The 23,944-nt window shown below is 44.2% G+C and overlaps 1 protein-coding gene across 1 annotated transcript in view; it reads left to right on the top strand.

Annotated features, from left to right (window-relative positions):
• LOC116869982 (doublecortin domain-containing protein 2-like) overlaps nucleotides 1-23,944 on the top strand; it is a 103,453-nt gene that overhangs the window by 8,755 nt on the left and 70,754 nt on the right. The window contains exons 2-6 of the mRNA XM_032861638.1: nucleotides 4,130-4,206; nucleotides 4,342-4,473; nucleotides 7,216-7,362; nucleotides 9,129-9,183; nucleotides 17,871-18,033. Of these exons, the coding sequence (XP_032717529.1) occupies nucleotides 4,142-4,206; nucleotides 4,342-4,473; nucleotides 7,216-7,362; nucleotides 9,129-9,183; nucleotides 17,871-18,033 (562 nt within the window). The 5' untranslated portion in view covers nucleotides 4,130-4,141. The remainder of the gene's footprint in view (nucleotides 1-4,129; nucleotides 4,207-4,341; nucleotides 4,474-7,215; nucleotides 7,363-9,128; nucleotides 9,184-17,870; nucleotides 18,034-23,944) is intronic.

Genomic DNA, 23,944 nt, shown 5'->3' with positions numbered 1-23,944 from the left:
TTATAATAACTGAGATGCAATGTAGTACCTTTGATAGAAATCCAAGGAGAGGGAGAGTCAGCTACTCTTTTGAGAAGTTTGGTTATTGTCCCCCTCTCCTGTTACACAGGCTTCCCTTGTTACATTTCTCCTTCAGCCCATGCACCTGGAGTATCTCCATGAAAAATGGTTTCATTCTTTGAAGCTTAGGATATAATTCTCAGCATGAACTATCCTCTGATAGAGGCATTTTCCAATTGTTAATTATCATATAAACAATCACCACAGGACATTGTACCATCACCATCCATCAGGCATCTTGGCCAGTCTTTCTTCCGTTTAAAAATGAATAGAGGCACCTGGGTGGCTCAGTCTGTTAAGGGGCTGACCCTTGATTTCAGCTCAGGTCATGATCTCAGGCCACTGGGATCGAGCCCCACATTGGGATCTGTTTCAGCATTCTCTCTCTCCCTCTATCCCTCCCCACGCTTGCTCGCTCTCTTTGTCTTTAAAACAAACAAATAAATCTTTTAAAAAATAGTAATACTGACAAAAAAGGATAATTACTTAAAAAACTTCTTTGGACCAATTCCTAGATTGGATGTGTGTCTGCTATATTGACTCCTAGGTGAGTTGTTTTCAACTCTCGTGTCTTCTATAAATGTTTGGCCCTTTTCTTCTTGTTTATCAAAAAGTGGTAGAAATTGATGAAATACTTTGTAAAGGACTTTGTTTTCCTCTTTGATGCTGTTGTGCTGTCTTTGCAAAGTAGTAACAGCGTTTCCCCAAAGATTACCATTTGGGGAACCTACTCTTTCTTAAATCCATACAGTAAGGAAAATAGAGTTGAAATCTTTTTGTATGGTTTGGCGTATATTTTGCAAATAAATAACTTCATTACATTTTCCCCACCCCCCCAAACGCCTAGGTTTATCTTTATTATGGGCAGTCACAAAACCTGATGTATTTTTTAAATACCGACTTTAAAAATTGTATAGTGAGTGTTTCCAAGAGGTCAGCAGTCATGAGATTTTTGGGATGGTGCTCATTTAACAGCATCATTTTCTCAGGTCCCGAGACTGAGTTTGATTTTCTTGGCCTAGATTTCGAGAGATTTCAAGAGGTTTCGAAAGTCAGGTGCATCCTCTGAAGCATTCAGCCTAACAGCCCAAGGGAGTGGCATTGCCTCTTGGTTAATTAGTTCATGGAGCCTCCCTTTGGGCTAGTTTAGCAGGATTATCCCTACTTTTACAGATTAAGAAAATGAGGTGTGAGGCATGGAATTGGTTCTCGTTGAAAGTGTTAGTTAACTAGTTAACTTCGTTATAATAACTCAAAGCAGTTGAAAGTGTGGCGGTCTGTCCTAGAGGGCAGAATCGTGGACCCCGTAGCCATTTACTCCTTTTGTAGACTTTGGAGTTACTCTTTCCCAAAGATATATTTTCAGAGCAACACTTTTGTTTACACTGAGCTTGTTTTTATAACAAACAGGTGCATATTTTTTGAGTCTTGTAGGTTTTGCTTGAATTTGACCCAGCTGTGATTATTGTCCTATTAAGCGCCGTGTGGAATCGGTGAACTTGAGTTAAATAACGTATAGCCTTACTGGGTTCACACGAAGCATTATGGGCTTTGAAAAGTGTTTATTATGGCCATTGGTGACAGAAAGACAATTTTAAAAAGATAGGAGAGACGAAAGGATATTTTGGAAAGCACCTGTGATTTGTACCCGGAGACCTGCACTAGGGTCCTGGTTCACCGCGTTCTAACAGAGTGAACATGATTCTGCCACGTTGGCCACCATTGGCTTTAGAGCTGGTTTCAGGAACAATGGGAGGCAAGTGTTTATCAGATCTCTCTCTCCCTACCGACCTCTCAAATTTCCACTCAGGGAATGACTCTTCTCTTTGATTAATTAGGCTTTCCTACTTCTCCATATCCAAATAAACTGGGTTTTCTGAGAAAAGTGTTGGACACAGTGAAGAACTCAGTCAAGAGAGCAGCTGTAAGCATGTCCTCCCTTCCAAACTGACCAGACCAGTTAGGAGGATTATTAGTGTGCTGGGTCCAAAATGAAAGTTGGAGTTTTGAATTGATACCTTTTCATTTGATTTGGTCCCATAATCCTAGATTCCACGACCAACATTGGCCAGCCATTGGCCAGTCACCAGTGCAAACCATTCCTGGTACCCAGGGTCTGAGTGGGAGAACCTCACATCCCACCCTGGGTGTCCATCCCTCACTAACTAGTGTGTTGACTGATACTTGATAATATACTCATATCTCACATACTATTTATTTTTAAAGGGCAAGGGAAATTGTATGGACTAATATGGAAATTTACAAATTTTAGAGACATTCTAATTGATTATTATGTTTTCCATTATCTAAAGCCATAATTCTCTACATTAGCACCACGTGACCAAGCCCTCATCCCTGAAAAGGGTTCTGGAAACATTTCCTTTATGTGCAGTTGATTTGGCTTATTTTTGTGTGTGCAAAAATAATTGAGGTTATTATTTGAAATGCCAACTAAAAAATGCACTGTAAATGAAAAATAGTACTATTTCCAAAAAGTTTCATTTGTTTTATACAATGGTCTTACTTTTTTTTTTCAATTCAATGTATTATTTGGATTATTTTCTCAAATTAGTATATCTGAAAACACCCTAGTTAACTTCGTTATAACTCAAAGCAATATATATTTAAGGTTAATCTCACTTCACCTGGTTAATCATGAACATTTGGGGAAAATTTTTACCATACTGAGGAAAACAATTATTCAAAACAAGTGGTTTGATTTAATTCTAGTAACAACCTATATACTCAGAATTATATGATTATTTTTGAGTCGTGTATTTATGAATTTCCTTATGTTACGTTTATAGATATGTATGCTTTAAAGAAAAATAGCACATTTTAGCCAATTCAACAAGAACTTTGAAGTTATTTGTTTATATAACATGTTCACCTTCACCTTTAATTCAAGAATCCAACAAGGAAGGCCTTATATAATCAAGGTCGAAAGCCATTTGAACAAAATTACTGGAGTATGTACTCAATACAGCATGAGGTAATAGTGAGGGTAGCACCATAGGGACGCCAATGGGATAAGCAATGGAAAACAAGATAAATCAAATGTGTCACGTGTCAGATGATGGTACGTGCTCTGGGAAAATCAGCAGTGAAGGGCACTGGCAGAAGCTTTAAGACAAGCCTATGATTCATGGATCTGGCAGAGGTAGCTGGAGACAAAACCACGGTGGGCGTTAGCTTTATTATAAAGGGCTGAGGTTCCACCCGAGGCAGGTGGAAAGGAGAAAATGGTGAAGAGGGAGATGAGGGGGAAGGAAGGGAGCTCCGGGAGCTTCATGCCTGTTGGCCCCAATTTCCTTAAGTTTGGAAGGAAATGAGCTGCTGAGAGTGAGTGTGTCAGCATCTGAATTTTAGAGTTCAGCCTGAGGGGTGGGGATTCAAGGTAAACCCTATGTCGTTGAGCAGGGAAGCGAGGGTGGCTGAAAGCCAAAACCTGGCCTCAGGAGAAGGTACCCTGGGGGGCCTGAGCTTCTTGCCACTGGCAATGGAGAGCCTGGAAGCAAAGTTTAGGGAAAGTGGGCTGATGGAGAGAGGAGAAGTGGAATCCGTGGGGGAAATGGGATGGGGTCATGTTGTGGGGGCGGTAGGGGGGAGAGGGCTAAATATTCAAGTACCAGGGGTGGGACTAGATGGGGTCACGTACCTTGGGGAGGGTGCGCCTAGATTCAGCCCCAGAGAGGAGTTATGCTGTGGATGGAGGGGGAGCCCTTCAGAGTGCCAGATTTTGTAAGATTACTTTGTTTCTTTGTTAGGGGAAAGTTGTATTTAAAATGTTGCCTTGAAATTCTCAGGAGAGGCCCAATTGTGGGCACAGATCATGAGCAGTAAGCCACGGCTTAAGGGAAATTTTTCTTGAGAGCTTAGTTAAGGGCATGCGATGTTGCTAGAAAGTGAGCCCGGAGTGTTTACGTCGTTGGAAAAAAAAGAGCAAGTTTTTAACAAAGGCATAACAGGTCTCAGCCCATCCCTGAAAACCTGTAGTTTTAACTCCTAGAAAAAAAAAAAGAAAACCTAACAGATGATCAGTGATGTGCATTTCTTTGCTTTTTTAAAGGTGAAGCCCGTAATGCACAGCAGAATCAACGTGTCCGCGCGCTTTAGAAAATCGCTTCAGGAGCCCTGCACGATCTTGTAAGTTGAGGACTTTCACGCTGCGGTTGGAAGGTTGCTTTCCTTGAGGTCTGCAATTTGTTTTGTAGCTTTAAAAGTATAACTGTTTCAAATGGTGCAGCTTGCCGGTTTTACTTTTTTTTTTTTTCTCCCCAGCTTGATTGCAAATGGAGACCTCATAAATCCAGCCTCTCGCCTCCTCATCCCCAGAAAAACCTTGAATCAGTGGGATCATGTGCTACAAATGGTCACGGAAAAGGTCACTCTGAGGAGTGGGGCTGTCCACAGGTACACCAAAGTCATCTTCCATGGGTGGATGGGTTTTAGAAATGTTCAGGATGATCCCAAGATGCTCTGGGGAGTCACTGGACCGCAGTCTGGGTTCCAGAGCCTGTGTTCTTAATTACTAAGGTTTTCTCTAAATAAATGTCACAAATTTATCTTTAATTATATGTGAACTATCTGTATTGCCTTTGCATATTTATCTTACTGATTTATAGTTGCTCTTTACATATTAAGGCAATTGGCTCTTTCTCCTATGAGTTTTAAATGTTTCTAGTCTGTTTTTTTTGATTCTCTTTGTTTTTTTTTTTTCCTTTTTTTTGTATACAGTTAAGTTGAATTTTGGTATAGTCAAATGTTCAGTCTTTACTTAAGATCATTAAGTTTTATGACTAACTTAGCTTTTCCTTATTCCAAGATTATAAAAATATTCTGCAGTGTTTTCATCTTGTACTTTTAATTTCACTTAAACCTTGATCTTTCTAGATTTATATTGGTGTCAGGGGTGAAGGCAGATCTTAAAAGTTCTTTCTTTCCTTTTTTTAGATATGCAGTTGTGTATTTTGACATATACATAAATGTGAATTCAATATAAAGCATCCAAAGATACATACACACAGTTGCATGCCCAGATACACGTGTTCATAACTATATTGATTGGAACAAATTCATTCATGGAAATAAAATATTTGCAAGTCTAAATACAGAAATGAAAATATATATATATTCCCCCATGCCCACCCCAATATTTGAATACTTGGAGAAACTCAATTCTCAGTGTAATGCCAGATACGCGTGAGATTTGGTTGCTGGTCACTTGGGACATACCCATTTTCCTTTAACAGAACATTAAAAAGCCTTATGGTTGGACCCTCCTTGTGCTTTAGAATATTTGTATACCAGAAGCATCCCACTAAAACTGGTTCAACCCATTTTGTTCTTACCTTTTGTAAAAAAAAAAAAAAAAAAGGAAGAAAGCAGGCCAACCAAAGTCCTATAAAAGAAGGGTAAAATCATGGGTTAGAATTTATTCGGTACGCTTAACTGCCTGCAGAGGAAACCAGTCAAATCTTGGCTATTTCCAGTTCCACAGTGATGCTGTCTTTTAATTTCAAGCCATAAAAGTTGACTACTGACTCCGATCTTCCTGTTTTGAAGGAAAATGAATGTCTGGGTCCAGGCCAGCCATTCTCAGCCTGGGACGATTTTGGCCCTGGGAGACATTTGGCAACATCAGGTTACTTTTGGTAGTCACAGCTGGGGGATGGGGCGGCTGCCACTACCATCTAGTGGGTAGAAGCCAAGGGTGCTATTAGGAACACCTATAGTTAGTTCACAGCTAGGCTCCCAACTCTCCTTCCCTGCCCCCCAACAAAGAATTATCAGATCCAAAATGCCAACAGAACCATTGTTCAGAAACCATGGTCTAGGTTAAGGAGGGAAAATCAGAAAATCTGGGTTAAATGTTGATAATTAGACTTACAGGGATAGAATTACGGGTCAGAAAGAAGGAACATCTTTACATTAAATCAACCCAAACATATTTCAGGGTTTTTGTGACTGTTTTCTTTGTCCTTCTTCCATCATCTGTGAAGAAGCAGACAGATCAATGCCTTTTTCTTTGCACGTGTCACCAACCTTTATTAGATAGTGTTAAGAAGTTTTTTTTAATTGTTTTCTTCATCTCCTTCTAGTTATAAACTCTTGTTTATCACCTTCAGAAATAGGCATTGCCTTTTTCATGGTGTTTTCTAATAGTTTCGATTTCTTGTTCTGTAAAAAAAATTTTTCTGTGTAGTGAAGTTTAAATCGTGTCGTGAAGTTATCACTGTTCTTTTAATAAGTAACGTATTCACTGTGGTCCACAGCAGCAGTTTTACAGTAAAGGGAGGTCCTTTGTGAAGTCCCTTGATTCTGGGAAGATGGGGGGAGGCAAAAAAAAAAAAAAAAGGGAGGAGGCACGAATGCTATGCAGTTCTGCACCATTAACCCTCGCCATGGGCTCCTTTGCCTCTTGTTTTCTGCCCCCATTCTGTGTGTGTTTGGTGCAATGTTTTGCCTGAGGGCCTTTGAGCAGAATGCACGGTTTGTCAACCAGACAAATACATTAGGAAAGTGAACTGTAAACGTGCTCACAAAATAGAAGTAGAAGACCCAACCTTAGCGGGAGCTGAGCTCCATTTAAAGCACCACGTTTGGCTGCCTGGGGGGCTCAGCGGTTCAGCATCTGCCTTTGGCTCAGGTCATGATCCCGGGGTCCTGGGACCAAGTCCAGCATTGGGCTCCCTGCTCGGCGGGGAGCCTGCTTCTCCCTCTGCCTCCCCCCGCACCCTCTGTCTCTCATGAATAAATAAAGAAAATCTTACAAGATAAAATAAAGCATCGTGTTCAGTGCTTTCCATCTGAAATCTTACTATGACAACAGGAGAGGATTCTGCTGTTGGGTTGGTAGTTTAGTGGGATGAAGAACTTTTGCCGAGAGAGAGAGAGAGAGAGAGAGAGAGAGCGAGCGCTCTCTCTGTAGACCATGTAGCTGTCTCCACATGGTAACCCTGGTGTTTGGATGAATCTAATGACTTGGAGGCATTTCAAAATCAATAATTAGAATAGTAACAAATAAATAGAATAGTAACAAACAGTAACAAATAGAGCCAACTTAAGAGAGGGATGCTTCTTTGAACTTCGTAATTTTAAGCAGCTCTTTCATGCTTGTTAGAATTTTAACTGTGGGCGTTGGTGTTTCCGCAGACTTTACACGTTAGAAGGAAAACTTGTTGAGAGCGGGGCTGAGTTGGAGAATGGGCAGTTTTACGTGGCCGTCGGCAGAGATAAGTTTAAGAAATTGCCTTACAGTGAATTACTTTTTGACAAGTCCACCATGAGAAGGTCCTATGGGTAAGTGTTCATCCTCATTGACATCTCCTACTTTACTTATCACTTGGAATAACACTGAGTCTTATGCTGACCAACCGTATATATTGTATAATCTTCCTCATTGGTTAGAATGGAGAGCTTGTGTGAGGTATATATATATATATATATATATATATATGTAAAAATAAATATATATTTATATATTTATTTATTTTTGCCATGATTGGAGATTGGAGATTTTTCTTTTTGCACAAAAAATATAATTTGGAGGGAACTATGAAAGGCTATATAGCATTTTTAAACTATTCACTTATGAATTCATAGTAAATATTTATTTAGTAAAGATTTATTTTGGTGAAGAAGATACAAGGCTATGTAGCGTATATCATTTGAAGTTTTAATGATGTCTCTGCTGGTTAGCTAGACCAAATAATTTTCAGTTGGTGCCTATACAAACATCTACAAGTGTCAAAAAAACATAATATTTTACATTTTTTTTAATAATAATGGGATAAAAATGATATAATTCTCCTTGTGCAAGTAAGAGGGCAGCAAGAGAGACTATAATTATTACATGCAAAATTTTAAAGATTGCTCCCTTAATTACACACAGTGCCCTGTGACCCCTTTTTCTCTAGGGAGTGTCATGTATTTGCAGAAGATGCCTTACTTCAGCCGAGCAGAGGGCTGGTAGAGGCAGGCGTGCAGAGGCCCGGCTCCCGGGCAAGTGGGGGCACCCCCTGGCTTGCTCATGGTGTGGTTTTTTACCACCTGTGCTGCTTCTCCCAGACATTCTGTGGCCCCTTAGCTCTCAGAACCTGACTTTTCGTGACTGTCTTTTGCGGGGGTGTGTGTGACTTGCACAGAGACAACACAAGGTCACTGATTTTTCTCCATTAATTTGATGTTTGAGAAGCTTGGTGGCGAGGCCAGCCCAGGGCTTCCAGATAAGTAAGGGATGAAATGGACTTTTTGGGCAGTGTTTGGAGTGGGCAAGAGCACACGGTTTTCCAGCACTGTAGAATTACTTGCCAGCAGACTTATTGATGACCATTCTTAGCCGTCCATGATGTCAGATCTGTCACCATCTCTGCTGAGCGACATTGGATGCCCCTGACATGGGCTACAGAGTGTTCTCGAGGGTGGGGAGAAGTCTGTAGCTCATGGTGGCCTCTCGCAGACAAATCAGTTAGACACATCTTCCTCTATGTGTGGAGTTCTTTTTAGAGGGGGTCATTGGGTTCCAAGATAGGTCTTTCCCTTCCCTGTGTGGAACAACATTCCTGTAGCCAAAAAGAACTTTTATTTTTTATTGAGAATGACAGGTCTAGAAGCTCCCTTGAATATAGACACCAGTGTTTTGCCTTTCTGAGCTTCTGACATAGACACTGAGGACATTATGAAAACAGTGGATGTTTATTGTTTTTGACTCAATCTTGCAAAACCATCCCTCCACTTAGGAAATGACTTTTTGAAATGCATCCAGAAAGTTTGGGGATTTGAATAAAAATGCTACAGAAAAACTTAAGGTGATAATAAAATTTTATAGGGAGCATTGATTACAATAGTTTAATGTTAAACGCTGAAGATCTTTTGGAATGGACTTTAATAATTGTACTGTGGTCTTTGTAAAATCAGGAAGTATGTGGTACTTTTTGTGAAACACCCATGTCCCTTAAACAGATAACTTGCAGATTGGGATGACAAGTTGGGATGACAGTTATCTCGCATTCTTGTATTATTTGTCAATAACATTCCGATTTCTAAATTGCTGTTTGTTTCCACAGTCAGAAAGCCTCTTCACTACCTCCGATTGTAGGATCCAGAAAGTCTAAAGGGAGTGTAAGTATCAGATGCTTTACTCATTAAATACTTTCTATTTCTATGTGATACAGGGAGGCTGTCCTCTGGGTTTCATTTAAACTTGAAGACATAAAACATAGCTGCGTTGTGGTATAAAAGCAATTATTGTGAGACAACGCTAGAACGTTAATGTTACAGTTAAGGTCTTCAAAGTGAACTAACATTTTAAAAATAGAGGTTCCAAAGTAGGTATCTTTTTCCTTGTGTATAGACCTGAGGTAACTTACTTCACGGTTGAAATCTGGGCAATGATGCATAAAAGTAGAGGAAAGGCTGCATTAGATCGCATTCGTGGTCTGCTCAGTCTGGTTTTCTCTCTCTGACAAAGACTGAAAAGAGGAAGTTTTTGTTAAAAAAAAAAAAAGGCAATCGTCAAGTTATCTTCCTGTAAGAGACTGAGAATCACTCTGCCTCATTCCCTTTCGGAATTTTTTCCATCCATGATTGGTCCACATGTTTGTTAACTCAGCGAATGCCCATTCCTTACCTCTCCCGGGGGAACCGTGTCGAGCGCATAGTAGGTGACTTCGAAACCTGTTTGTATTCTCAGTCCGTGGCCCCTCACAGGGAGGGGTGTGACGCCAGGCTGCAGGTCTGCTGTGACAGGCTTTTCTGGCTGTGGCTTCTCTCTCTGCTTTTTCGACTGAGCTGCTGGACCAGCCGTGATCAGAATTGCTTTGACACCGCCACCCCCCGCCTGCACACTGCTCCCCTGATTTAACTCTGCACAATTCTTCTGTTGGTATTTGTGACATCGGCGACTGCTGGGTGATGATATGTCTCCTCATGATGATTTAGTGCCCTGCCCCAAACTTTTTATATATCATGCACAATTCTTTGGAAAAAAAAAAAGAAATAATTTTGTGTGAAATAGTGCTGAACTCAGAATAACAGGTGACAGATATTTATGACCTATTCATGAGCTGAGGCTCTCACACAGTTGGTGACCAAGCTTTTGCCCCCAGGACCCGTACAATCTAGCTGAAGTGGAGAGCAGAGCCTGAAAAGGTCTCAACAGCGAGTATCCTGTGAGATCAGTAAACGCGAGGCAGAGGGAGTGAAACGTGTGTTTGCCAAAGTGCAGGAAGGAAGTTGAACATGAGCCATGGCTTTGAGGGATGTTTGCAACAGGTGAAGGCTGATGAGGGGAAGGGGTTTCAGATGGAAAGGATGGTGTGAGAAAGGAGCCAAGATGTGCTCTCCAAGAGGCAATCACGCAGGCTGTGATCTGTACTTAAAAACAAGAAGGGGAGGGCTGCCTGGGTGGCTCAGTGGGTTAAGCCTCTACCTTCAGCTCGGGTCATGATCTCAGGGTCCTGGGATCGAGTGCCGCATCCAGCTCTCTGCTAGGCGGTGAGCCTGCTTCCTCCCCCCCACCCCTTTCTCTACTTGTGATCTCTCTCTGTCAAATAAATAAAATCTTAAAAAAAAATACAAGAAGGGGACCTCTGCACAGACAGGAGAAGGAGCACCTCCAAAGGCTCCCACTGAGTCCAGATGGCCCATTGGGAGGGAGCTCATGCTCATGACCCCCAGGGACAGGGAGCTGCTCAGGAGCAGGGCCTCCATCATGTGGGGGCTGGTATGTCTGGAGTGGTAGGTGGTGGACATTTGAGATGGCCTTGAATGTCAGAACCAAGAGTCTAGTCCTTATCCTGGAGTAGAGGGCAGCTCACGAAGGCCTCCGTGAAGAATGTGAACCCAAATCCATTCTAGGAAGGTCGGATCTTTTTTGTGGGGAAGGACTCACGTGGTGAGAGTTTGTGGATGAGAGATGTCCGTCACGCGGCCATTGCGAGCAGGCCGCATCAGGTGGAAAGAGCCAGGCTAGGGAGGCACCTGTTGCCCTTGAAGAGATGGAGGACTTTCTTGGTGATGAGACACAGAGGGGTTAAGGAGAACTTGGAGCCAGAGATAGCTGTGAGTTCTCGAGCTTGGATCGCCTGGAAAATAGCGCAATCCTGGATGGCCAAGAAGAGGGCCGTTGGAGGAAATGATGACCTGCCCAATTTCAAACATACTGAGTGGGGAGTGTCATCATGAAACCTAGTTGTGAGTGTGCAGCAAGCAGCTGTAACTGGTGGAGACGGAGGCCTGATGAGGACCTGGGGTGACAATCGCAAGTCCATCTGCGTAGTGGTCATAGCTGGAGAGCAGACCTGCCTCTGCTGTTCCTGGCACCCGGCTCAGCTCACTGCAGGGGCAGCCCTCTTCCTGCTGTTCCGGGGGGAGCCTGGAGAGGGTGCATATGGGCCACAGAGGACCTAGCCCCAAGGCAGCCTGACAGCATGGGTCTGCAGAGGAGGAGAAGGGAGGAGAGAGAATGTTCCAGTGGCTCAAAGATCGATTTTAGCCACCACCGAAGCTAAGTAGAACCTGTGAATGTAGGGTTTGGAAATTTTGTCCTCTCGCTCTTCTTCAGGATTTTGGGGCAGAATCCTCTTGTCTACCAGGCGTGTGTGGGTTTATCAATCCCCTTAATGCCGCTTCAAGACTGGTGGTCAGACAGAGACCCCGGGGACTTCATCACTGACCCAAGGTCAGTTGAGAAAGTTGGCGTCAGAACCGAGACCATAACTCAACTCTTTGCATTCACAGTTAGCAGACTTTGGAATTATGTGCTTATTATTCTGAGGTTTGGAATGTCTATTTTTTTTTTAATTAAAAATGTGCAGTGTTTCCTGCTTTAAAATTCATGGGCAAGAAGCACGTCCGTGTAGTTTCCTTGTTCTCTCTGTTTGGAAGTTATTTAGAATCTGTGCCATGAATGCTGCTTCATTTAATGGTAAATGGAGTTTCCTGCATCTCTGGCACAGAACAGAGCCCCCGGGAGATGGAGATGAGCAGAAAAAGACAGGGCACTCTGAGCTCAAGGTATACTTGGGGGAGAACAAGTTTCAACTAACAATTCCAGAAATTGGTATATAATTACAAGGTGTGGTAGGAATGAAAGAAAAGTGCAGAGCAGTAGGACACAATGAAAGGAGAACCTATTTAGGTAGGTCGGTCGGGACAGGCCTTCTCTGGGGAAACGGCCTTGGAGGAAAGACTCAACCACATGACATGTGTCCATCTCATAGAAAGCAAAGACTCAAAATTATATTTCCACGCTCTGACTTAAATAAAATACCAGTAGGGTTTGCCTCTTCCCACACACTCCGCAAGAGTTTTCTGTCTTTTCATCTGTCTGTCTGTCTGCTTGTTCAGATGGCCATCTGACACATACTTCTGAGCAATTACTAAGGTGCTTGGAGCCACTTTATTTTTTAATTTTTATTATTTTTTATTATTTTTATTTTTAAAAAAATTCTTTAAATTTTAAAAATTTTTAAATTTTTATTTTATTATTATTGTTTTAATCGGAGCCACTTTAAAGGACTGGCTCGCAGTGGCAAACAGATCAAGTTTCAGACCTCACGGAACCTTCCTTTTAGCGCTAGTGTGCATGTGTGTGTGGTGGGAGTGGGTTGTGATGGAGGAAGGATGGCCATAGACAGGCTCTCCACCTCTAAACAAACGGAGACATCATTTCACATGGTGCTAAGCACTAGAAGGAAAATGAAGCAAGGCCCGAATTGGTAGAAAATTCTCTGAGACCTTAATGATGTAAAGGAGCCAGTCCTGTAGGGTGGGGAGGACCAGAAAGAGCCTCTGTGGCAGTGGCAACGGTCACAAAGGCCCTTGGTGGCATCTTGGCATGGGAGGAGGGAAAGAATAAGGCCAAGTGGTCTGAGATGGGAGAGGCGCGTCGGGCCGGGTCTGTAGACCCCATGCTAGGAGTTTGGATTTTATTCTTCGATGGGACACTGTCTAAGGGTTAGGAGAGAAGAAGAGGAGGATATTGTCGGATGTACATGTCTGGGCTGGTGTCTGCAGGGAGGTGGGTCGGGGGAGAACCGAAGCAGGAGGTGGGAGGCGGGGAGGCGGCTGGGCCCAGACCTGGGACACAGGTGACCCAGACGGGGTAACAGGCGAGATGGACATCTGTGACAATTCGTCCTAGAGGATCTTGTCACCGTGGTCTCTGATGGGCGCATTGACCCAGCAGGCATTTGCTGAGCACATGTTACATCCTGGGCACTTTGGAGTGCTTGTGGCCGCGAATGCAGAGAAAACAGTAAGGGGATGGATCGTACCTTCTAGAGCAGGAGAAAGACAAGCATGCAGTACGTTTGGTATTGATCGGGGATGAGCCGGAACACATCCGGGTGTGGGAAGAGGCAGTGGGAGGGCGGTGTCCTCTGGGTGCTGGGGGCAGGCCGCTTCCAGGAGTCTGTATCTGAGCAGAGGGGCAGACGCTCCTGGCACACGCAGGCCCTCATGAACCTGGCGTGGCGCGCGGGTGAAAGCCGGACGGTGAGCTCCACGGAGGGACCATCGCCGTGGGCAATTCCAAAGTCACAGCCTTTTTTTTTTTTTTTTTAACAGAAGGATTATTTTACCCCTGTCCTTTAATTAATTGGGTCCCTGGAGAACGTACATGTTTTTAGGATTGTTCACTGCTTGGCACCGAGTGGGGGTGTGCACGAAGGGGCCGGGGGAGACCTAGCTCTGGACGGTGGGGGCCACCCCAGAGTCAGTGGGAAAGGCACCCCTGAAATGCTGATTCAAGTCAGGGGGGATGCAGAACTGGATTTTTAGGAATTCGTTTCTGGCAAAGCTTTCTAGGAATCGCTGTGTTGCCTAAGGAAGGGGAGTGGGGGTGGGAGCCTGAGGGAACTTAGTGGGGAAAGAAGGGAAAGCTACTAGAGCGCACGCAGGGGGCGCTGCCAGTGGGCCAGCAGCACCCACCCCGTGGTAGGGAGTGTGGGTGGTGGGGGGGCTTCCCGGCTCAGGCAGACCCTGGCAGAGCAGCCCAGGAAGGGCCCTGTGTGGAACAGGATGGCCCCAGAAAGCCGTTCCCTGCCCAGACTCCTCGTGCTGGGGGAATCACTGACAGGAGCAAACGGAGGGTAATTTTAGCTTGGAGTTCCAGCCTTGAAAACAAAAGGAAGGCAGAAGTGGATCCTGTTAAAGTCTAAGCAGTGTGAAAACCACCCCCACATCGGGAGGCTTCCTCGGGCACACGGCAAGGGATCAGGGCGCCCCCTCGTGGAAGATGTGTAAACTCAGGGACCGTTGGAAGTCAAGCCCGAGCTCTTGGCTCTTCTTACCATGTGGCCGTTGAATCTTGCGATCGGTAGTTGACAGACTCGAATATTGTCATCGCTGAAGTTCTGGTAAAAACAAACAAACAAACAACACTATTCTCCACATAGCTCAGAGTCACTGTAAAGCGAGATAAATTCCAGATGCTCCCGAAGTTCCATTTTGCCTCTTGGGAAACTGAGTCCAGTGTGGATAAAAAGGCTTTTTGCTCACGAGCCATCACCAGAGATGTCAGGGAGAGAAATGCCAGCCTGAGTTTGGGGCCACGTTCCTGGTCAGGAGTCTCCCTTCTGGGTGCATCTTCTGGGTGCATCTCCGAGACGGGGGCTCCTCTGTGAGGCAAAACCCTCACAACGTCCTCTTAAACTTGATGCTTTCCAGCCTCTGGGCCTTCGGCATGTGTCCTTGGGGCTGGATGTCTTTCCTGTGGTCACGAAAGACACCTGAGTTGACAGGCTCGTGTTGGAAAGAGCCTAGGGAGCTCTTAAAAAATCCCCAGTTTTAATCAAGTAGGAGGGGTCGAAGGGGTCCTTTCAGTTTTTTGTTGATTTGAGCGGAGGATTGCTAGTGCCGCCCCGTGCACTGCTGCGTGTGGGGCGGGAAGCAGGGCAGTGGTCCAGGTCCCGCACCGGGTCTGGTTTTCTCCCAGGACACGCCACACAATCAGGCTGCTTCTTGATCGACTCTGCTTTGGTGCAAAGCCACGGTTTGTCACTCTCGGTGGCCTTCTCAGGGAATCGCGCCATGTAGTGAGTATTTGCAGTGTCTTGGCATCGGGAAGCTTTCGTGTCATAGGAAAACCAGACCAGTGTAACCTTGAGAAAGTGAATCCCCCTGTACCTGTAAAATGGTGACAGTAATACCGTATTTGTGTTAAACGGTATTTAGCACGTGAGAAGTACTCATTAATACTGTTTTATCACCCGGTAAAGCTGTACGAGAAAGGCAAAACTCCTGTATTTCCTACACCCCCAAAGTAGCTATAACTCTCCATTTGTGTATCCAGGTTATAAGTCCTGGAAGTCTCAAAAAAGGAAGGAAAATCCCCCTCTCTCCATTCCTTTGTTCCCCTACCCTCCACAATTTATTTGTAGACCAGCTATAATTTATATAAGTAACTACGTGAATAAATATGAATATATATAACATAATTAACTATGTAAATAAATATGACTATAACTTATGTAACTTGTATCTTTTTGTATCATTATTACATATTTATTTCATATTGTTGACACTTCAGATGAATCAACATTTTTGTCTTTGTTAAAAAACACAGGCATTTAAATTGTTTCCAGTCTTCTAGTTACAAAACAAATTCCTCCCCTTCTTTTAGCTTAATGCTGGCCTCACAGAGTGCCCTGCGATCAGTCAGGATTCAGTAACTCCGCACATGGGGGTCCGTTACCAAAGCCTGTAGTGTTACTGGCATCCACCCGGCTTTCTCAATGCTCCAGAATAAGCCCTTTTGAGTGTCCTTATCAGAAACGGAGCAAATCAGCACTTCCTGCATAGCCCGTGAGAGAGCTGACTTTTCAGGCTGTGTGAATCCCGGGCACAATTCCGCTCCGTCCTTGTCATACGCGGTTTGCAAAAATGCCCTTTCCCAGAGAGCCGTGTAGGGCCTTTCTGCCCAGAGCCAGAGGCTCTCCCTCACTGAGCTCCATTTTAGTTCTCGAAAGTTCCACAGCGTCTCTGAACCTTCTGGTAGGCCTGCTGGAAGGGGGGCTGTGCTCAGCCAGGGCTTCCCAAGTTTCAGAATTGTGGGACAAATAGACATGATGTTTGGAAAGAGACTGGAACAGGAGACCTGGAGGACAGGTGTGGACGCCCCCACTAGAGTCACGGGATCTGTTTCTTCTGCCAGGCAGTCCACGACCTTGCGAGAAAGGAAAGAACATAAACGACGACTCTGGCTGCAGTTCATGCAATAATTAAATGGAAGTGTATGTTTAAATTGCAGTTGGAATGGGAAATTAAATTATGCAAAGGAATGTTATAGATTTGGACAAGTTTTCATACTGTTAATAAATCTATGCATAATTCATTTTCTTGTAGGCTCCCACAAAATAGCATAGATAACTTCATTTGTAAGGCTGTGAATTTTTCTATTCTTAATTGGGTGATGGCTAAAACCATTTAAATGCTTCTGGATGACTGAATATATAAATGTTTAAAATGAGCAGTTCTAATAGGTTTCTAGGCAGATTTGTTTATTTGATATTACTACATTTGTTTTCAGATCCTAGCATAGTACAGATGTTGCATAAAGATCTCACCCAATATGGTGTGAGCTGCATATGATTTTTAAGGAAAGAGATATTCACTCTTCTCTTGGAGAAAGCGCTCTGCTGCTCTTGGAGCATGCCCTGTCTGCCCGGCGCTGACTGGTTATTTTATAAATGTTACCATTTCCTCCTCAAGAGAGACCTAAAGGCGGGTTTGTTAGCCCCACTCAGCTGGGAAGGAAATGGTCAAAGAACGCAGGATTTAGTTAGTCGGAGGTCCCATAGGTGGTTAATGGCAGCGGAGTGGCTCTGAGCCATGAAGTTTGGTCTCCAAAACTTGCCCTCTTTCTATGTCCTGCAGCCTCACACCTTATACACGCGAGGCACTCAAGTGGGCTTAGCACCTGAGCGTGCGAGCACCAGGTTGTCTGGTTGGGAGGGAGGTTCTTGCTGTAGCAATGGCAAAGCTGTGACAGAGTCCGAGCACACCTGTTCTTTGGGCACTCACAGTGGCCACTGCTGTCCTGGCTGTTACGTGGCCCCCTGGGAGCTGTCGCTGGGCCAGGGAAACGCAACTTCACCATCGTGCTGAAGAGCCTCCTTTGCAGAGGCACGCGGAGGCCACAGGCAACCACTGAACATATGCCCACGGGTGGTCGCCTTGCGGGAGCGTGGCCTTGAGCTATCGAGTCTGTGTGACTCCGGGTTTGTGATTCACAGGGAGCATGGCAGTCAGCACCTGATGAGTCCGTGTTTGAGGACATCTGCAAGGACAGCTTGTGTCTCCTTGTAGGATGACCGCTGCATTTTCACAGTGGCCACTAGTTCAGAAAGTGTGTCTAGATTCAGCTTCTGGCTGAGGGCTGTCATCACCCTTCCTCATCCAGTAGATTTTTCTGGAAGTCACAGGAGGGAGAAAATGGTTAAGGCAGTGGCCTTGCTGGCCCCGTGGCCTTGGGCAAGACCCCACCTCTAAGCCTCATTTCTTCCTCTCCACAGTGGGCGAAGTGCCTGTCTCACGGTTGTGAGGATTGAAATGATTTTATAGAATGTCTGGTGTTGGTTAAGTATTCAGTACTTTTTAGCTATTTTTATTCTCATGCCTCAGCTAGACCCTTCTGGCTCCAGGAAAAGTTAATCTACATATTAAAACGGAGATTGGGGAATCCGCAGAACACATCCATCTCCCACCTCTGCCCCACTGACCACAAGTTAATGACTTACATCAACTAGGAGTCACTTTGGGATTTCATTAGCCCATGGTTAAGTGTCTGGTCTTCTGCCACTCAGGGAAATGATCGTCAATCCAAGTCAACGGTTGGATCCAGCGACCACACGTCCCCTCAGCCCCCAAAGAGGAAAGGGAAAAAAGAGGAGGTGAATTTGGAAAAAACCAAGAAAGGGAAACAGAATGTAAAGTTAAAGAAGTCACCACAAATAAGTCCAAACGGTGGTAAGTTTGTCCTTGCTACTATTATATTTTTATGGATTATCGTCTTAAGGCTGTGATACGATTTTAATTCTTAAATAAATCTGTTTGTTTCTCTGGACCAACAGAAGATACTCCTTATTGTCCTTAAGGAGTGTTTTCAAAGGAGACTCTGAGAAGGAAAGATTCTTCTGTTTTTCCCGCAAAATTTCTGTTTATAATTAGAGCTTGTGTACAAGAACACATGTTTTGAGGTAAAATAAATTCTTGTGCTGGTCTCATATAAAAAAGGTAAATCTTGTTAACCTTTTCTTCTACTGAAAGAGCTTGATTAACGTGTTTACTAACTGCTGTTGACATTGGTCTCTCCTACTTGTGTATCTACAACCCTTGTCCACATTGATCACAGGTTACTTTCAGTCACATATCCCTTTCTCCAAAAAAGATACTTTCCTAATTTTACCAATATCCAAGAAAATACAACACATCCAGAAAACTTTACCAGTAGGATGATAACATGTCCCCAAATTAGTTCTGTCCAGGTAAGAGATGCTGTAAAATAAGTTTTTAAACATTTTCATCACTACGAGATTTGTGCGGTCAGAATTGTGAAACTTCCGTAGGAAGACTCTCGTGGGAACTTTTGGGAAGACTGGCTCTTTCTGGTTTCATTCCAAGTGTGGTGTCTGTGCAGTGAGCCCGCCGGGGTGGAGGGGTGGAGGGCTGGCTGGGCCACAGCCCCATGGAGGGACTGATTCTCCTTCGCCCCGGGATCCCCTCAGACATCTGTCGGGGGACATCCTGGGCAGGAGGGAGGTGGATGGGTGGCCTGTCGTTTCGGGTTCATGGCCAGCTCTCTGTCTTCCACTGGGAGCTTCAGTTTGTTGCGAAGTTGATGTGAAGAGTCACGTTAGAATGACCGGTACCGTGGGCCTCACAGCGAAGGGGACATGTGAACTTGTGGGAGTTCAGAGGATGTGGCAGGTGACAAAGGGGTCGTGGGAAAGCTGCACGAGACCTAGAGGAACAGCCTGCGTGATGAACCAGTTACAAAGAGGAGGTAGAATGCAGGGGGCTTCACATCGTTCCAGGGAGGGAGACCAGCTGGAATGGGGGGTCCTGGTACAGCTCTGCGATGGACCTCGGGTAAGCCACTTTTGGGGGGGCCCTGTCAGGTCTCAGCAAAACGTGGGTTCATACTAAGATTTAGCTTGTATGTTTGCTTATCGTTAGGTCATATAATCCCTCGCAGATGACTATGAAACAGAGGAGGCCAGGGTCAACGGTGGGCAACGAATGTTTATTGAATGCATATTTTATGGCAGGTGCCAAGGGAACAAAGCTCGCCTGGAGGCATATGCCATACCTTGAGGATTTAAACCCACAGAGGCTTTATTTTAATCACTGTACCAGGTTGTGACACACCCAAGGCCCTGGGATGGGTCTTACTAGCTGTTGTGTTTTTATTCGCAACTGCTGGCACGGGTCTGATAAATACGAGACACTTAATAAATATCGGGAAACGAATGCTTAAAGGCACGAAATAGACAGGTCTCTGTGATACTTTGAATCTTTACACAAAGATTTTTCTTTAAAGGCTTTTGTAAAATGTGAGTTATTTTCTGTGAGGCTCATCTCAGCCTGTGAAAAATCCCCATTCCTCCTTCCAATATGTATATTTTAAAGTCTTGAGTTTCAGTAGTTGCTTCTCAGAAGAAAGGGGACCTTTCATTCTCATTTGCAGAAATTATGCCGAATGAGGTTACGTCTGCAGTTTCCTCTCGCACTGGAAAAGAGCCTTTACTGAAAAGTCAAATGATCAGTATTTTTGCTTTCATAGATATTCTCACTTTTCAACAATGGTACCCGTGGGGTGGAAATAACAAGAAACATGTTTTTAAAGTGCTCAGAAAAGGCGGAAGGCCATCGCTGTTCTTCCTTGTCTGTGGAGAGCCTGGCAGTTGTATTAGATAATCGCCTATTTTAAGTGTCTGTTTTCCGGTGTCTTTTGGAATGAGCAGAATATAGGCTTCTAACTGCTGGACCTCTTTGGCGTCTTTTTTTTTTTTTTTTTTTAAGATTTATTTGTCAGACAGAGAGAGCGAGCGTGTGCACAAATGGGGGTGAGGAGCAGAGGGAGAGGGAGTAGCAGGCTCCCCACGGAGCAGGGAGCCCGATGCGAGACCTGATTCTGGGACCCTGAGATCATGACCTGAGCCCCAGGCAGATGCTTAACTGACTGAGCCACCCAGGCGTCCCCTGCTGGTGTCTTTCAAATGGCAGTTTGAGGGAGTGGATTTTTTTCTCCCTCCCAGTAAGAAACTGACATGATCCAGAAATGTATATAAGAGTTGAGATGAAGCATTTTGTATCTTTTCCTCTTGATAGAAATAACATATAACTTGGAAAATGAATCTTGGCTTCCAAAAACATTTTTCCCCCCAGGGAAAATGAAAAAAAAAAAAGATTTTGTACAGTTTCGTAGACTAAATTTTCACTTGACAAATTTAAGCATATTAGCTTAAGTCCAACTGAGCTGTTTCCCCTTACGAGATCTCCATCCAGATGTCTTTGGCTATAGGAATTTTCCAGGTTATAGTATCAGAGCTCTCTTCTTTGCACTCCTTAATTCAGCTTTCTATTCATTTATTCTTGCAAATTTTTTCTTGCAATTGTTTTTTAATTTAATGTCCTTTATTCTAGTCATTAGAACTAAGTGTGTGCTTTTGGCTAGTCCTGTCTCAGGAGGGCTCTTGGTGTCTAGAAAAGTAAAAGCAATGAGACTGTAAGCAAAATGAAAGGGAAGGTGTGTGGTGAGTCAAGATAATGAGCAAAAAATGCAAGAATTTAGTTCCATATTGTATATTTGAAATTTGCTAAGAGGGTACGTGTGAAGAGTCTGTATGGTAACATGTTAACTAGACTAACTGTGGTGATCGTTTGCAATATATACAAATAATCGAATAAACAATGCAAGAATTTGATGTCAGAGATGAAACATAGTTTTTTCTACTTGCCCATGTTTTACATTTGGAATTAAGTGGTTGATTTAATTTTCTTTCAAAGTGTTAAATTTTAGAGTTAGAATGAATATCAGGATCATCTCATAGTGTATGTTAAATTGTGCAAATTTTTGGCCCAGTGTTTGTTACCTATATACTGTTCTCATGTTAATGAGAAGAGACTCTTTTAGGCTGTCTTGATTTTTATTATAATGAAGGCTTAGTCGTACCAGTTGTCTTTATTTAATGTTGCTATTTACTCATATTTGGGCGTCTAGTGGTGTATGAATGAGCAGTGCTGATGTCTGTCTGTAGAGGGCAACCTGGCTCTAATTTTCTTTCTTTTCTTTCCTTTCTTTCTTTCTTTCTTTCTTTCTTTCTTTCTCTCTCTCTCTCTCTCTCTCTCTCTCTTTCTTTCTTTCTTTCTTTCTTTCTTTCTTTCTTTCTTTCTTTCTTCTTTTCCGACTCTGTTTCTTTCTGTAATAGTAAAGCTTAATAATTCAGGCAGAGCTGTGACATATTTCTTCAGGGAAACAAATCCCATTTTCTTTTGGTAGCCAAGATGCAAAGTAAGATGGGTTGGTGATTGATGAAGTTGGGTGTGAAATGCATTTTTAGTGCTGCATTTAAATACCGGCTTAACTGGCCAGCCTGTTTTCTGTACACTTTCCACTTGATTCGTAATGCCTTGAGATACCCTTTCCACCAATGAGCAAAGTAGTTATGATCATTGTCTTGAAATAGTATATGGGGGTTGATTGCATTCATTGATATTTAAACTGTCTTCCACGTGAAAAAAAAATTAGCGTCTTTAGACTCTTTGGAACACAGGAAATATAGTGGATTTAGGGCGCCTTGGAAAGATTGGAAAGGCTGCTTTCTGCGGGAGGGTCCGTCCACTGCAGCTTATGTGGTACTGATCATTGATCATGGATCATTATAAACACTTTTTTTTTTAAAGTAGAGTTTTAAAATGTAAGCAAAAACAAGACTTGTTTTTCTTGAAGTTTGCTTGACTCTGTGGCTGGGAGCGCGCGCGCACACACACACACACACACACACAAACGTATCTCACTTGACTCCATTCTTGGCTTATTCTCAGCATTGTTCTGTGATGGTTCCTAAGGAACTCGCCACGTTCAGATTCCTGATGACTGATGGGGCAGGTGCAGTGCGGGGAGGGGGTGTTTAAATATTCTGATCTTGCTGGGGGACTGCCCTTGAGCGGTCGTGCGCCTGAATTTTTTTACAATCTGCGCGAGCTTTGCTGTGCCACCCCGGGGCTGGAGCGTTGCTGCCGTGTGTCCCCACAGTCAGATCACGGGGTGCGGAAGCTCGAGTTGCTTGGGTTCAGCGGATGAACCAGCTCAGGCACAGGAAGCTCCGAGAATAGAACAGGAGGCACGAGTCCACATGTGCGTCCCTAAGCCTCACCCTCTGAGGGGGGTCAGGGACGGGAAGAAGGTCTCTAAGGAGGCGCCAGGATGAGTTCCCAAAGCAGGGCACTGATTGGAAGGCTCTGCGGTAAGGTTTCAGAGTTGTGGGTGTCTGCTGCCTCCCGCTCATCTTTGGGTGGAGACACATGGGTTTTTCATTCCTTCATCCAGAGTGACTTATCTCAGAGGTAGTGTGGACTGTGGGATGTAGGTCATGTTTTACTACAAGTCCGAGAGCGATAGAAATGTGTAGAACAGGCATTCTACATCGTAGAGTAAGAAATACACAGTGGCCTTGTCTGGGGTTTCTGGCGCAGAGCTCCCAACATGCTTGTAATTGCCTAATGTGAGCGATGTGAGTACCTTTCAATATTTGGTCTTTTATCCGCAAATAGCTCCAGCTCCTAAAATAGTTCCGGAGCAGAGGTGAAACAGTGTCTTGCTATTTATAACAAGCCCTTTCAACCACATGTGAGTTTAAGCGCATGAGGTGACTCCCAGTGAGCTCCTAAGGACGGGGGCTGGTTGCCAGGAGAACCAACCATGTGATTCGGGGGTGGCAAACTTCCTGTCCCATCGCCCACCCCCACACCTCCAGCGAGGGCTGAGGGGCTGGAATGAAGGTCATCACTCATGGCCATGATCTAATCAAGCATGCCTACCTCCTGAAACCTCTATTTACAAAACCCTATACGGAGGGGTCTGGACAGCTCCCAGATTGGCTGAGGCACAGAGATACAAGAAAGGCCCAGAAGCCCCACGTCCCCTCCCCTTGCGTCTCTCCCATCTGGCTGCTCCTGATGGACTTAGGAGCCCTGCCCCCTTTCAGAGAACACCACCTTCATGTCTTCAGTAAACACGGACTGAGTGCTTCCTGGTACCGCGTGCTTTGTAATCTGCAAGACACCTCCGTTCCCTCTCGTTTGTGCTAATTGCTCAGCACTAGCCTGGTTTCTCCTGGGGGCCAGCATTAAACCTTGACCAAGAAATCATCCTCAGTAAGGTAGAAGCAATTCCCGTCTCCTTTTCAATGACCAAACTCCATTTATCACTCGCAGATGCTGAAGTGTATTTATGTGCTAGGCGCTGGCACGTTTTTCCTTCTTGCTGATCCGCCTCTGCATCCCTTTTTTCTGTGGGGCAAATAGCATATCTGCTTGCACGTGCTTAGTCTTAATACTGCTACAGACAGGGCCGGGAGCTTTCCCACTCATACGATACACGGGGTTGCCTCTGTACGCCGGGGTCTGTTTTAGATACGAATGCTATTTTTAGTCTTCTCAGGAACCCTCGTCGTTTTCAAAATAAGATATAACCAGTGTTGCAAATCACCACGTAGCATGTTGCCGCCATGGGGGTGTAAAAATAGGGAGAAAATATCTGCAAAGTACGTTTGAGCTTTGTAGGTTTAAAACTGTCCACTTATTTTATACTCCTGGATGATAATACCAAATCGTCTCTCTGAAGTCAGGCAATGTAACATTCCCTTGAAAACGC

This window comes from Lontra canadensis, unplaced genomic scaffold (assembly GCF_010015895.1).
Source record: "Lontra canadensis isolate GAN:19392208 unplaced genomic scaffold, GSC_riverotter_1.0 scaffold21, whole genome shotgun sequence".
NCBI classification, from domain to species: Eukaryota; Metazoa; Chordata; class Mammalia; order Carnivora; family Mustelidae; genus Lontra; species Lontra canadensis.
This window is presented reverse-complemented; position numbering and strand designations above follow the sequence as displayed.